This window comes from Primulina tabacum, chromosome 8 (assembly GCF_025594145.1).
Source record: "Primulina tabacum isolate GXHZ01 chromosome 8, ASM2559414v2, whole genome shotgun sequence".
In the NCBI taxonomy this organism is placed as follows: domain Eukaryota; kingdom Viridiplantae; phylum Streptophyta; class Magnoliopsida; order Lamiales; family Gesneriaceae; genus Primulina; species Primulina tabacum.
Genome location: NC_134557.1, coordinates 11,404,088 through 11,419,818, shown reverse-complemented (window position 1 = coordinate 11,419,818; position 15,731 = coordinate 11,404,088). Strand labels below are relative to the sequence as shown.

The 15,731-nt window shown below is 34.4% G+C and overlaps 2 protein-coding genes across 9 annotated transcripts; one reads left to right on the top strand and one right to left on the bottom strand.

The window, feature by feature from the left end:
* Positions 1-363: 363 nt before the first annotated feature.
* Positions 364-11,025, top strand: LOC142553743 (uncharacterized). 7 transcript variants are annotated; one of them, XM_075664210.1, is made up of 13 exons: positions 364-573; positions 808-909; positions 1,301-1,432; positions 2,207-3,019; positions 3,179-3,260; positions 3,354-3,427; positions 5,229-6,009; positions 6,205-6,491; positions 7,322-7,428; positions 8,725-8,875; positions 9,834-9,986; positions 10,155-10,311; positions 10,591-11,025. In XM_075664210.1, exons 1-12 carry the CDS (start codon positions 532-534, stop codon positions 10,287-10,289), a joined length of 2,859 nt encoding a protein of 952 aa, XP_075520325.1. In that variant the 5' UTR covers positions 364-531; the 3' UTR covers positions 10,290-10,311; positions 10,591-11,025. The 7 variants fall into 7 exon arrangements, 5 of the variants coding, with proteins under 5 accessions (XP_075520325.1, XP_075520324.1, XP_075520323.1 ...); XR_012821995.1 differs by having other exon boundaries at positions 365-573; positions 5,229-6,123; positions 10,178-10,305; XR_012821994.1 differs by having other exon boundaries at positions 365-573; positions 5,229-6,123; positions 10,178-10,311.
* Positions 11,026-11,357: 332 nt separating this feature from the next.
* On the bottom strand, positions 11,358-14,267 carry LOC142554520 (transcription factor ABORTED MICROSPORES-like). Of its 2 annotated transcripts, XM_075665190.1 has the most exons (9): positions 13,833-14,267; positions 13,542-13,721; positions 13,392-13,470; positions 13,240-13,308; positions 13,098-13,166; positions 12,579-13,016; positions 12,200-12,502; positions 11,941-12,117; positions 11,358-11,681 (listed from the first exon to the last, which is right to left on the bottom strand). In XM_075665190.1, the coding sequence occupies exons 1-9, from the start codon at positions 13,925-13,927 to the stop codon at positions 11,472-11,474; spliced, it is 1,620 nt and encodes a 539-aa protein (XP_075521305.1). In that variant the 5' UTR covers positions 13,928-14,267; the 3' UTR covers positions 11,358-11,471. The 2 variants fall into 2 exon arrangements, with proteins under 2 accessions (XP_075521305.1, XP_075521304.1); XM_075665189.1 differs by having other exon boundaries at positions 12,579-13,166.
* Between the last annotated feature and the right edge of the window lie 1,464 nt (positions 14,268-15,731).

Sequence of the window (15,731 nt, the reverse complement as noted above, 5' to 3'; positions counted from 1 at the left end):
ATGATGACATAGCAACAGTACGTCTGTATTTAGAAACGGATATATCATTTTAAAAAAATTACTGTTGCAGATCAATATATAAATAGACCAATTAAACAAGCTCTAAAGTTACACACTCTATATCTAAACCATTTGTATAACTCATCTCTCCTCGAAAAAGCTTTCTTCGAGCCAAACTGAAATAGTTAGCACGCGCTGATAAGTCATTATGTGATCATATCGAGGATCAAAATTTGTACTTCAGAATTCCTTTGAGAAATCTATGTAGATGAGAGTAATAAGTGTTACTACTCAAATTGTTTAGATTGGAACAGGAGTATACTAACAGTTTCAATGAGGTATTGTTCCACTTAACAAAACGTTAAAATGAACGTGGCAACGACAACCAAAACAAATGTGGACGCCTATTTCTCCAAAGTATCCAACTTGGCGCCAACACCCACATCCTCGAGTTACCCTCCGAGTTCAACCTTAGATTTTCCGCCATTTTGCTGTGAATGAAGATTTTGTGAGCTGCGCTAGAATTACTTTATGGGCAGATCTCATGGATTTCGGCCGCCTCAGTTTTCAGAGGCACGTTCTTTCTTTTTTGCCGTTTAAATTATGTCCTCGTATTTGTGCCAATTATCATTATTCGTATTTGCTAATTGTTATTTATTTGGTTTGGTAGATATGTTTTTCTTCATATTTGGGTTTGGTTAGCACGATGTATAGATTTGCATCTACTTGTACTTTTGTGCTTACTGCACTGGAGTAAAAATGCTGTATTTCACTTCGAATTACCTTGCTATGTTGTTATTGTTGCAGGATGCTGCCTGGCTACCGACGTGGCTTCAGCAATGTGATTTTGAAACATTCGGAGTGGAGGGCGGCGAGAAAGAGCACGTCTGTTTTGAGCAGCGGATTGAGGTTTTGGATGATTGAATATGGTTTTGTGATGTCTAATTGTTAGGCTTAATGATGCTGTGAGTAATGAAGAGTTTTGGGGTTGGCAATTTCCTGTGTATATGGAAATGTTAACGCTCTTTCGTTTTGGTTTGTTATTCAATCGATATTCTCTAGATTATGAACACAAATAACATTTTGAAGCTTGAACTGTATTGATTAATAAAGGTGAAAAACATTTTCTGAACTGGAGGTAAAATATGTTCTATGTATGATGAGTTTGTTTGGTGAACGGATGTATCATTTGTTATCAAGACGAAGATAATACGTGATAAAGAATATAAATCAGTCGCATGCTGTTTTAGTTTATAAAAATCCTCGTGATTTACAATTTTCCCTCACTGTGTTTGGATAGGAGTTGCAAATTTTTGGGACAAACTTAAACAATGCAGAATCATCAAGAGAATACGGAGGATGCAAGATAAGTCAGTTATTTTTATCTGGGGCTGACACTTCACCCTCAAGTTTTGCTCAATCAGCTGATAATGTAAATCTTTACCTCTAACTCGGTTTATTTTTTTATCTGATTTACTTGTAACGGAAAGGTGGTTGAATGTTCTTTTATCATCTATAATTTGTCAGTTTCAACTTGCAAGTTGAAGACTTCCTTTTTAGATATTGCCCTAGAAAAATACTTTTAGAAGGTGCAATATCCATAAGATGCTAGCTATCCTTATGGTTGAATGCACTAACCTGCAAGGGAACCACTTTCTAACTTCGCACATTATTTGCCATAGCATGTGCAACTCAAAAGCAATGTGTGTAAACAATTTAGACAGTTTGTTGGATATATTGCAGTTTCTCTGTTGCTTTTGGTAATATCTGAAACAGTTTCATGAATTCTAGCAGGATTCATTTCTGATGAATAAGAAATTATGTAACCGTCTTTGATTCGAAGAATGCACATGCTTTCACGTCTATTTGTGCATTTTTTTCTACTGTTTTGGTAATTGGTATTTTATCCTCACCAAATTCATTAATATGAAATCACAAATATTTTACACATACATATATGTCGGTTGCTGGTATAATTTGTTTTGTGATGTATGTCTCTGCTGTTATCTTTATAGTTTTTTCTTTGTCATGATGTTACTGGATTTGTCTGCTGTTTGATTCACATCATCTACCAGAATCTCAGCTACGACGACATATCTCGTTGGAACGTCCCATTGGTCAAAATCTACTATTTATATAATGTCTACTAATCATGTTGCGTTGTCCACCAAAAAAATGAGCTGAAAATGCGATTTCTCTTCTGAAGGTTGCTATATATAATTTTCATCTGTCATCAGATGGGAATTCTGAGAACTCTACCCCAGTTACTGACGTTGTTGAAACAGAGTCCAATTGTAATTTTGTGATGCTACCTCTAGCTGATTCAAAGATCTTAGGTCGAGAGGCCATCAGCCCGAGGTTGTTTCATCATTCTGGTGCTCTAGAGTCGTCTCCAAAGGTTGAATTGCATGGACATCCTAACCAGGATGGTTTGTTGAAGTGTAGAGAAAATGTGATATTTTCTGAATATTTTGTCGACACTGTAGAACTTTGTATTGCGGCATCTGAAACACTAGTGATTAATGAAGTAATCAAGAATGATTCATCAGTGAAACCTTCTATTTCAGCTACACTTGAAGCTTCTGTTCAGATGAAACAAGCACGGCTAGAAGCCTGTGAAAATGCATTATGTTGCTCACTTGACAAAGTTAGCGATATTGACAATTTGTCTGACTTGGATGATATTGCCATGGGAAGTGCTTATGAAGATACCGGTATTCATCTTGACGAGTTGCACCTGATTGAGTTGAATGTATCTCAAGTTAAGGATACACTGGACTCTGAATATGATGAGAAGACTGTTGTTTCTGCCGCTGATTGTGGTACTAATGATGATAGTTCTACCCATGACATGAAAGGTGGTGTAGCAAATGATACACAATTAACAAACAATTTGGCTGTAGAATGTTTTGATGGTGATACAAAAAAGAAAGTAACTGAAAATCTGGCTTTTGGGTTGGGCTTTGAGGAAATGGGGCTATATAGTGATTGCTTAGAGCATATACAAGCTTCAGAAGAGGTATGGAAAATGTTGAACTTTATTCAGGTTTTATCATTACCTGTCTTTAGCTGTGAATTTTTGCCCTCCAGTTTTTGGTAACATATCAAAATTTTCATGGATGAGTTTTTCCTTTTTGTTTCATACAATTTATGGACTGATGTCCCTCCCAAATACCAGATAGCCGACACAGTCACGTATGAAAACAATTTACTGGAAACAAATGTTGGCTCTTCCTTAAACAAGAGGTTTCATAAAACAGGTAAAGTTTTTCCATTGAATTTCCGAATCCTGCTTTATTATTTACCTGGTCAAAATTATGATGACTATAATTCACTTCCTCTCACATCTGCAGGAAAAGATCATAATTCATTACATAAAATTCAAGACAGGTTCCAAAGCCGCTGGTTTGGTGGTTGGACATGGAAGGTAAGGACTATCAAGTTGGTTTTCATCCTCATGGTCAGATCATTGTAACAAGTTTCCATGCTCTCTAGTTTGAACTTAGTTCACCTTTAATATCACAAAAATTTAAATCTCGATCTCCCGTCATTAAAATGTTGTCAATTTCTATTAGGTATGATGTAGTTCCAGAGAGTATACAAAATAATAAATCTCGATCTCCCGTCATTAAATCTCGATCTCCCTGAAAGCATTAAAAATAATAAAACTTGCACCCATAAATTTTATGAATTCAATCAGATAATAATAATCAAATTATAAATTCATTAAGCGGTGTCCTTGATTTTGATAAAATACACTAATTCAACATCCTTATGCATTGAATAAAGTTAAACATGTTTCTCAACCAATTTAACATATTCAATTCAAATTAAATGAAGAGAACAATGAAAACGAGGAATCAAATTTGAAATCTCTTTCGTTGTCGATTCAAATTCTACCTTGAATTAAACTTGCTTCCCTTGGCTTACTTTTGCTTTTTGACCTTTTCCTAGATCTGTTGTGCATGAAAGAGCTGAAAAAGTCTATAAATTTCGTGGTTCCTTCAAAACTCTTGGATATCTTTGATAGATTAAAATGCAATTATTTCTTGAATACTCTTTGATTGTGGGCAATGATAGATTGCATCAAATCCAGAAAATTGCAACTTTAGTCTTGTAATTGGCCATTTTGGATTTTAGTCTTGTAATTTGTGAAAGTTTGATTTTTATCCAATTTTGTTTTTTTGGTTTTTTTATTTTCTTTGCCGGAAGCTGCTCAACCTATCGAATATTGTTTATTTGACACTGATGCTCTACTACGTGGCTCATGTGGCGAGATAAAACATATGTTACACAGATTGAAATTTATCTAAACAAAAATAAAAAATAAAATTAAAGCAAAACCACGCCCAATATTTCAAAACGAGAGGAAAAATCTCTTCATTTCCCTTTATATTTGCTTTGGTAGATAACATAGGTTTTATTCTTGCCAGATAAGCCACACAGGAGAGCGAGCATTGGTGTCAAATAAACAATATTTAGTGGGTTTATAGACTTCCGAAGAATAAAGCTTTTGTGCGATTTTTTCCTTTTTGTGTGGAGTTTGCAGGCTCTGGTGTAGTGGTGCTATAGCGCCATCTCCCTGCTGCTGCACATCCTGCTGCTAACTTTAAACTCTCCCTTGCTCCATGATGTAGCACAGATGACATGTTACTGTAGCACGACTTACTGTAAATTCCATTATTATGCTCCTATCCGCAACTAATCCATATTTTCAACGTTCAAGAAATAACTAAAGTAAGCGTGAAAAACTGATAATCAAGGCAATCAAACAGCTGATTTTTCAATCTTAAGAACCCATATAATATTATATAAAAATTGAACTTATGAATCATTATTAAAAACAAGTAGTGTTTTAGCTTTTTGCAAGATTTAAGACTTCAATTGGAAGTACTTCATGCAAGTCAGCTCTTTGCTAGTATCTTTTTTACGGTTTCATTTAATTCTGCATCAGGATGTGGTATCTTCTTTGTGAATGAATATTATATGGGTGGACTTGAGCAATTAACTATTTTTATTGCTAACTATAAGAAAGAGAAGAAATGTTATGGCTACTTTAGCAGAATTGATTTCTAGTCTCCAGGGTTCTTTCATGTTTCAAGAAATTTTTTCGTTTGTTTCTGCAGTGATCTGATAGTTACATTTGTATGCTTGTTTGGAGGTTGGACACCAAATTAGCTCTGATTAATCTCTCTTTGTTTCTCATGTTTTCATTTCCCACCCAAAAGAATGAAGCGAACTGCTGTAGTGCTGTTAAACAGATATTTGCTAAGCCTTTTGTGGATGAGACAAGCTTTTTTTCTGAGTCTGTGGATGTTGCTCCAGATGAGAACTCTTTTCTACAGAATCATGATAAAGGGACCATAATAACTTCTCAGTTGAGTGTACCTTCCGAAAGTTTCGCTGACAGAGCAATGGGGGGGATTACGCTTTCTCAAGATGTAAAATCTTCAAGTGCATCTTTCTTGGACCCTCTTTGCTCTGTTGTACCATGTAGTGTTTCTGAAAATATTTGTCCCTTGCCAGCTACAAGCCAAGATGATGAAGTTCTTCCTAGACATTACAATATCACAACTGATAATACAAAAGGCAATTTGTCAGGGCCCTCAGCTTCAAACAGTAACTTACCTCAAGGGGAAGGAACTGCTATGCAAATATCTAATATAAAGAAGCCACAGGACGCCGTTTATAGAAGATTCACCTCCCTTAGAAATTATAGCACATTAGTCTCTGGAGGTGCAACTTTTTTGGAAAAAGATAGTCATCAGAAAACATCGCTCTGGATTGATAGCAATAACGAGTTAATCTTCCAGGAAGCATCTTTTGCCAACTGCGAGCATATTGTCAAAGATGGGGTTGAACCGCTGGAGGAGAAAAACTCACATTTTCCACCTGTAGTAAATTACATGACGCATTACCACCAGGCTGATGATGAAGAAAATCAAAGTTGTTCTCATGCAGCATTGTGGAAAGACAGTGTGAAGCTTCCGACTAGTGAGGTCCCAAAGTGTGAGTTATTAAAATGCAAAAGCCGTCCAGCCTCAAAACATGTTCACTTTTCAGAAAAGAAAATTGATATTCATCATAAACTTGTCAGAAAGGTCCATAGTACGCCAAAAACTTGTAAGGAAAAAATTGAAATTTTGTATACCTGTGATTTTTTATCTGATGATTATCCATTAATGGCATTTTCCATTTTTGCAGGTTTACCTACTAAAGCTGCAAAAAAGTTGACTCGGTCTGGTTATCATGGATCCGGATATCTGAACATTTTTCGAAAAAATCATTTGGTTAAGAAAAAGATGTTAATATTTCGAAGTATGGAATTTATGCTTACTGGATTTTCTTGTCCAAAGGAGAAGGAAATTGAGGGTCTCATTCGGAAACATGGAGGCACAGTTGTCACTCACATACCGTCAACTAACTTGAAGGGAAAGAGAAGTTCTAGGCTTAAGTCACAGGTCCTTCCTATCATTATATGTTTGATGAAGGTTGGTACAGAAATTAACATTCATTTGTTTTTCTAAATATTCACAAGATACATTTTCTGGACAAATTTGTTTGCTTTATTTAGAGTATATGAGCTGCCAGTCTGGATAACAAATAGTGAGAGGAAAAAAAGTATAGTCTGTTGGTGTTCCCCGCTATATTAATACTTTTGAGCTCTTAGAGAACTTTATTGGGAGATTTCCTAGGTTATGCTCAATAACAGTTGTAATAGGTGCGGAAGAAGGATGCTAAGCATCAACCAGAGAGGAGTTCTCAGCTCACTGTAAAAAGCACCAGGCATAGATTTTCGATAAAACAATATTTATTTGCTCTGACATGTGTTGTGTGGAGATAAAAGTTGGTGAAATTGGATTTGCGAGATCTTAGTTTAAAGGTCCCTAATTCAATTTCCGATGGTTGGCTTTAATTTTCTTTTCGATAGTTTATGATAGCATGCTTATTCTAAAGTCTACGAGATCTTAGTGTAAAGGTCCTAATTCAATTTCCGATGGTTGGTTTTAATTTTTTTTGATAGTTTATGATAGCATGCTTATTGCACACTCCCCCTTTTATCTTATGCTCAACATATACAAATGGAGGCCATCATATAATATACAATATATGGGAAAACTGAACTGAGAAATCTCAATTAAAAAACATTGTTTGCTCCCATACGCAATGGTTACGGCAGGTAAAGTGACTCTTCCATTTCGGGATTCCAGAAGGACAGGGCATAACATCTCGTGTAAATTTGTCTATTGTAGAGGTCTATTATGTGATTAGTCTGCTGCAAAGTGGTTGGCATTTAATATTTGTTTTGTTGTTATTTCAGATGCAATCGATCAAATTCTTGTATGGATGTGCGGTGAATGCATTTATTCTTAGAGTTAATTGGCTTATGGATTCAGTTGCAGCAGGTTTTATCTTGCCAAAGGAGAAGTATGTGACTGCCACATCTTTGACTCGCTTGCATTTTCTTGTCTCTGTTTATCTAAATGATTTTGTTTATACCATTTGAGTCATAAAATTGCAAACAATTAATGTTGACATATAGGCATGATTGGTGTATAGCTTGGTAAGGATTGAAATAGACAGTACTTGCTATAAGTTGATAATCTGCAATAACTTTGGTCTCTCAATTCTGATAAGACACCATGAAAAATACTTACTCTTTTGTTTCGATAGAAATAGAATAAATCATTAATGAATTGTGTGTGCATTTGTTTTACTTTTAAATTTCAATATTTTATTATTATTATATTTATTAAACACAAGATTTCAATATTTTATTATTATTATATTTATTAAACACAAGAAACCGACGTACATGGGAGAGAGGTTAGGCCACAAAGACCTTCCAATAACTGAAATACAATAGCCAACCAAGATTTCAAAGTGCACCAAAAGAATACATCCTACAAAAACCTTTGATGATGCTGGGAAGCCAATCCTCTGAGAATAAGTGAAACCATATTTCTAGTCTCACCACAACCCCATGGACCAAAAAACACAGCCTATCCCATTGTCTGAAACTCAGACATGATGCTGCAGCAATCGAAGATTGTTCCAGTCAATGGCTTCAAGCACGACTCCTATGTCATCTTTATAAGCTTAACCCATGTTCATAACACATTTTCGTGGCTTGCGATTGTGTGTTGCTTTGTGGTATCAAACAGAATGCTGAAGGTGCAGATGGTCCCAAAGGATTTGACGGCACATGTTTCCATGGGTCCGCAGTATTTGCTTTCCTTGTTTCCTGGTGTTTGACTTGATATGATTTGCACCACGGTTTGGGGATAGCTCTGTGCTTCCATTCATCAATGTTTCCCGTCCTTGGTATTTTTTTCGGTTCTTTCAGCATGTTCTTGGACTTTGGTGTTCATGGCGATTTATTGAGTTTTCTTCATCTTTTAGCAAAATTTCTTTGTCAGCTTATAACTAATATGAAAATATCATCAAAACTCTCAATATTCAGAATTAAACATGCTAAATGAGCATTACAACGATATAATACGTCCAAAGCAACAATATAATTTGTGTTTATTATGTTTTTGATGAAATAATTTGTGCTTATAAATAGTGAAGTTTTACCTATTTTGTGATGTATGTTCTCGATACAATGACGATGTCATGCCTTACTATTCTTAGAGTCCCATGATGCAATGTTCTATAAATGTGATGATTCTAAGTTTCTTTCATGTTATATTTGCAGTTTAACTTTGTATGCCTTGTCAGATATATGATCCTATCCAGAAATATAGGCGGATGGCATTCCCAGGAAAATGCAGTTGTGAGATATGATATTCGTTCTCTCATTTTTAACAATGTGGGCATCATGCTTCATGGAAAATCAAAAATGTTCGCTGATATTTCAACCATTATAAAGGTATGGGTTTGCTTGCTCTATTAATTCGGAAAATAATGTCTGGATTTATAGTCACGTTTTGAAGTAAAGCATATACTTTTGTTTTATTTTACGGCTTTTATATTGTCTCATTTGGCAAAGAATTGATTGACATATATGTATTATTTGGTAGATGACTTTACTTCGGTATTTTGTACTTGTGGTAGGTCTATTAAATCAAACTTTTAGTTATTTATTGTTTTCTATGTTGAAATAGTTTAAATATTTCATTGTTTTTACATAAAAGATACATGTTGGCTACTCTGGGAGAAAAATTATTAAATTTGACCAGTTGAATATTATATAAAGTTCATTTTTCTATTCCTCGTGGAAATCATCTTAGATTCATTATAGAAGGATTATAAAAAGGGAAGTAATATCTATAAAACCACCTTTGATTGAAAAAATAAAAAACAATCATATTTATGGTAATTATTATATCATATTGCTTTTCGACAATTTTGATGGGGAATTTGATTAATTACATTACGGAGGTAAATTATTACACTTTTACGACATCAAAACTGTATGTTAAATCTCTTTACAATCTATCACACTTGAAATCAAGACATATTCCTTTATAAGAAAAGAAGAATGAAAACACTTGGCATTTGGATTGGTTGAATTTGATTTGAGTGATTTGCTTGAAAGAATTGGTTTGAAATTAATCTAATAATTAAGGATTCAAATTTCATTTATATGGTAGGAATAAATAACTGAAAATAATAGCTTAGGAATTTCAAATCCTATGGATTTGGACTCAAACAAGTTGAATGGACTTTATCAATGAGTTGAAATCCTCTACTCTTCATCCATGCATCCAGATGCAGCTTTAGATCGTCCACTCTTTAAATTATAGTAAAATGTAGATCTTTCTCATTGTAACAATGGAAAAGCTGATAGTTTGTTACATTCTCCGTTTGATGTGTTTGCTGCCCAGCATGGAGGTGGACAGGTTTTCAACACCCTGCAAAGATTGATCCAGAATCTTGAAGTGGGAAGAATTTCAATTGGGGTGGTTGTTGCCGAAGATGAAAATCATGCATCTCGTCACTTAAAGCAGTGTGCCTTGGAGAACAATGTATCCATGACGGTGAGTCTTTGAAGTAATCGTTCTTAAGTTGTAGGTGCCCTGGGATCAAATCAGACCAATATTTCCTTTTTTAAAAAAATTTAAAACATTCTGTGAATATAAGAAACGTGGTCAAGTCTCTCTCATCTTCTCTGAACATCAGACTCAAGCTTACTGTTTATAATGCAGTCAATTTACTGGATTATAAGCAGTTTGCATGCCGGACAGCTTATTCCCTTGAAAGAGAAGAGGAAATTCAAGTGTCTACCAGCTATTAAGATACAAAGGCTTCACGATCCAATGGAGTTAAGTCCTGAAATCTGAATCGCTCCATCTACATGTCGCAGTAAGTACATCGTGATGCCTTTCTATGACCAAAATGTCTTCGATGGTTGAGGCCATTAATTCACATGGTTTCGACTGGGAAATTTCTTTTGAAGATGATCAAATTACATAATAGATTCTACTGGTGAACTGACGAATTCTTCCAAATACAGTAGTTGTGGAGATTATTGACATTTTTTTTTCTGATTAGATTGTTATTGCTCTTTTTGACGCTTTAAAGCTTTCACACTTACTGTGAGACTACAAATCCAATACTTACCATGTTTCTTATGATTTTCAGGTGTGATTGATGGCCTTATCTTTCTTATTTAACTGGTGTTCGTGATTAATCAATCAGCCTCATGGTAAAACAAAATGACCCTCTTTCGTGTTACAAGGTCGACCACCATATCTGGTCCATCTCCACCAGAGATGTTGCCAGAAACTCAAGGTTAGGGGGGTACAATTTATATATAGTTTACCATTTTGATAAAAATTTAGGGGGTATAACTAGATAGTATGAAGTTAAAATGGAAAGTTTCGAAAAAATTAAGAAAAAACTTTTTATACCTTGGAGCAATTAGTCATTTGTACGTCACTTTCGTTATATTTTAAGCTTGGCTAACGAAATTTTATTTATCTGACACAAAATATACATCATGTCAAGTGAAATGTATGACAAACTTCTGTTAGCATATTAATATGCTGAATTTAATTTGCAAATTATTTACGTGGATGTATTCCATTTCACCTCTCGATTTAGTTCCCTTCTCCTTTGCCAAAATGATTGTTAAACTTACAAAATTTGACCTAATGAAGTCCTAGATATTATTAAAACGTTAGAAACTAACATATTTGAGCACATGATATTCACGAGATCTATTTTTCCCTAATTTTATTCCCTTCACTCAAATCACACCCCTTGGGCTCAAAATTTTATTGTATTTAATTTCCATAGACATGTTTTACAGAAGAAACTGAGGGATGTCTTGGAGGCCTTTCATTTATAGACCATAAAAGTGAATATAAATTCTAAATACTTGGAATTCAATTTCATGATAAATTTATTCTTGTATCACATTAGCTCAAATTACTTATTTATCAAGACGTCCCCACTTATTTGACCTAAAAGAGACAGAAACATAAAGTAACATTTATGCATCAACACAATTCTGGTTACGTTTAATGTTGCAGTTGCTGAGAATTCATTTGGCAGCCATGTACTAAAGAGTGGTGGCTGTGGTTGGCATGAATGTGATTATATTCTTGATCTATATTGTTGCCATCAATTGAAGCTTCTTCTAAATTAGGCCATACTTTCAATGGATTTCGTGTTAGCTCGAACAGCGACTCCCGAACATAGTCAGCTTTGACATTGCCATCGTTCTTTCTCTGTTGTCATCCAAGAAAACAAAAACATACAAAATGCAAATCTACAGTTTTAGAACATGAAAGGAAAAAATTGTGAATTTTTTATTTTGCATTGTGTAAAGCATAATAAAAGGAAGTGGTATTCTTGAGAAATTCTAGATTGTGCTTAGACGGGGGGTTCTTGAAGCATGAATCCCAAATGACACAATTGGTGGGTGAATTTAAAATCTATTATACTTTATCAGGATTTCTACACTGTAAAGAAATGAGATGTAGGTACCTCTACTTTAAAGATACTTGAAACCAAGCATGTATGCCTTGTCGTATTCACATTGGTTACTTCCAATCCCAGACAATCCAAAGCTTCCATTAACATCACAAATCCACTACTTTTGTGCTCACAAAATACCTTGATAAAGAACTCATTCCCATCCAGTTGAAATACTTCCACTTGTGGCTGCAATGATCAAGTTAAAAGTTAGAACATAGACATGATCATGTAAAACATTTCAACTTTGTTACAAGTTCACTCATTCTACCTCCATTTGCTGCTCTTTTTTGTCCGTATTATCCATCTCATGATCCTGCTTATTAGATATACCAAATGATTTCTTGTGAAAGCCATTTATAAGATTTTCATGTTCACGTTGAATTCCCCCTTTTGTTCCATTTTGACGTTGAGCACTTGTTGGGACTACATTTTTGCCAACTTCGGTTCTTGCCGCTTCTTCTGCATCCTCATCACCTGTACGTTCTTCAAGCTCAACTTGAAGATCCTTCACTTGTTTCTGAAGTTCTTTCACATAATCAATTGCATCTCCAAGAATTGCAGCTTTGTCCAACTGCAGCAGAGTGCAGGAAACAAATAAACAAAACTACTACAAAGTTTATATCTAGAGATATATTGTGTGATCCAACCTTAGAAATTTTAGGGACTAATGCTCTAAGGGAGTACAGCCTATCATTAAGCTTCTTTCTTCTGTTCCTCTCAGCCTTAAGATTTTTTGATTGAAACCCTTTTCTAGTCCTTCTATACCTTGATTCATCCTCGTCTTCATTTAGATCAGATTCGTCTGACTGGTTATTTTCGTTCTTTCGATTGTCCATTGTCCCCGATGAAAGCTCCATCCATATTTTACTATCTGATGCTTCCAAATCTTGGAATCCATTTTCAACTGAATGGCTGAAATTTGGATTCGAGTTATTATAGTCAGTCCCTTCTAACAATATGCTGTTGGTTCCTGAACTGCAGCTAAATTGATGCAGTGTGTTCATAGGAGAATTACACAGATAAATTCTGTCAACTGATATATCGTGTGGCAAATCCAATTCCTCTTTCGAGATTTCTGGAGAAATCTGAAGCTTTAATATGCTAATGAGATTTTCTTGAGCATTTAAATCAAATGAAAAATAAAATGTAGTGGTAGAATTACTCACTGCCTGTTGTTCCAAGAAAATGTTGTAGTCAACTTTGATGAGATCGACCATTTCTTGATCTTCAGGAATCTGGAAAATAAACAATGAAACAAGAAGAGCGAGTTTAGGTAAAACAGAAGTTGGGGATGGGCCGAAGAAATACTTGTTTAGTCGTGAAAAACTCGAGTAATCCAAGAGAGAGAGGGACCAAAACTCGGCTACCGGTTGATTCCTACAGAGATTCAAACACACAGTAACTAAATTGTGCATAAAACCTTATTTTTGAACCATTGCATAGGTTGAGATGGAACTTACATCTGATAAATTCGATTCTGAGTTCTGTGAGTAATTCAACCAACTTACTTGATTTGACAACAATGTTTGTTCATGTAATCTGAAAGTGTAAATCTGTCATAATTCCATGAAAGTTCTTGATCATATAATTTATAACCATAAAATTTATACCCTGAATCAAGTACTATGGAGAAAGGAAGCTGGTCTAATAATTCACAAGATTTGGTTCTTGGATGTCTAAATATGGTATCTCTACAAAAGATAGTTGCAGAAGTAGGCAAAAGAAGCTCATCTTCAAAATTTTCGATATTTATCGTTCCAGCGCAACAGCAATCCAACCACTCAATAGACCTAAATTAACCAAATAGCATGAGAAGACAGTAAATCCCATAATTTATTTTTGATATAGTTTCCAAGATTTTAAGTGTTTTTTTATCTGAAATTTATATTATATAATTTTACCTATGATCATTGCTTAACTTCCACAGAACGATATATTCCCAGCCTTTAATACCAACTAAGGGTCTTAGCCTCTCTATAAAACTTGGCACCAGCATTTTCCTGTCAAACAAAGGAGGAATTAGCAGTATACATGAATGATGATTATTGACATGACATACAACAATTTTGATCCGTTGCGTTTCATCAAGAATTCAAATGCACCGAAGAAAACGAGAAAGGGGAGGCGTGAAGTGCATTTTTTTGTATATTGCAAACTGGAATTTTGGGTATTTTGATGTTTAAACATTTCTCATCGAACAAAAAATGATAACCAAATCTAGAAATATTTTGTCAAGTTTTTCATGATTATGCAACCATATTCTTAAAATCTTTTTTCAAAGAAAACACAAAGATATCCCTCCTTATTTTGCTATGACCCTTCTGTTTCTCTGTCAACCGAAAAAAATAATAATAAGGAAGTGGAAAAAAGACAGTTAAATTTATGGTGATGATGATTAATTGGTGCATAATGTTCTCTTTTAATAGCAAATTCTGATAAAGATAATTTGTTTTCAAGGTTTTAGATAAAGAAGAAAGCTAAAGTGCGTGGAGCCTAATTACTTAATCTTGGTAGTTGAACAACGTTGCATGCATGAAAAATTCAAAGAGAAATTGACCCAAAAAATTTAATTATTCAAAAGTAATCAGATATTGAAATTTGTCATATTGACATGAGTAATCAATCAAAAAAATTAATGATTCTATTAATTGATTTTATTCAACTTTTATAATATAATATTTGAATTATCCAATTTCATATGAAACAATATATGCTCTGTTTATTGTGAATATATTCCAATAATAATTTGTTAGACTTAAATTTGTTGTGGAGATGGTAGTAAAAGTGGAGATGCTAGTAAAAACCAGTAGATGCTGACTTAGTACAAAACCAGTAGATGTAAAATAGCAGAAAAACAGAAGCACTTGTAGCACTTGTCAAGTACTGTTTCTTAGCTAAAACCAGAACTAGAAGGATACAAAATTCGAAATATACACTAACAGAATCTTGCGTATCTCAAAGTCTCTAAATATTACCGTTGATCTATTAACGTGACACCAGCATTTATTGCTTCATTAAATGCCATTAAATGCTATACAAGAACATTTAAGATGATATACCATTTTTGGTATGAACTGCGACTGATTACTTTTGATGTATTCTGCAGGGTCCATTTTAAGCAATAAAGCTGAACCACCAAAAAGAAAACAACTGTTCAGTTTTTTGAACGTTGAATAGAGCCTATATATGGAGATGAAGGATTTCGTGAAGTAACATGTAGCATTGAACAAAAATCTGAATTGAAAAACATCATTCGAGCATTGTTAGAACTTTCAGTTATCTAAAGAGCTCAAACACTGAAAAAGCAGCACACGCTTCATTGCATACTCTTGATCATTGAGATCATATTGTGCTAGCTATTTTTCGTTATAACTTCTCAAGCTATTCACTTCACTATTTCATTGATAGAAGAATTTGTAACTGGAAAAGAGTCTTTTCCAAAACTTAAGATCATTCAAGAAGTTGAGTTGTAAAGCTAAGAGTTTCAATAGGCGAAGGGTAAGTCCTGTTGAAGTGGGTGTGTACAATTGTTGTGCTGTATTCACCAAAGTCTTTTAGTGATACCTTCTGGAAATAGAAGAAGGGGAGACGTAGAAGATTCATCTTCGAACTTCCAGAAACAAACCTTGTGCTATCTACTGCTTTTCGGCTTTATTATTTTTCACCCACTAACCAACAGATCGTTTTCCGCACATTATCTTGTGATCTGCTGGTCTTTATACTTGAACAAGAATCGTTAAAATCTCTAACAAGATTTTAGCACATCATTTGAAAGAATTTAATAAGTTGGCCATTGAGTT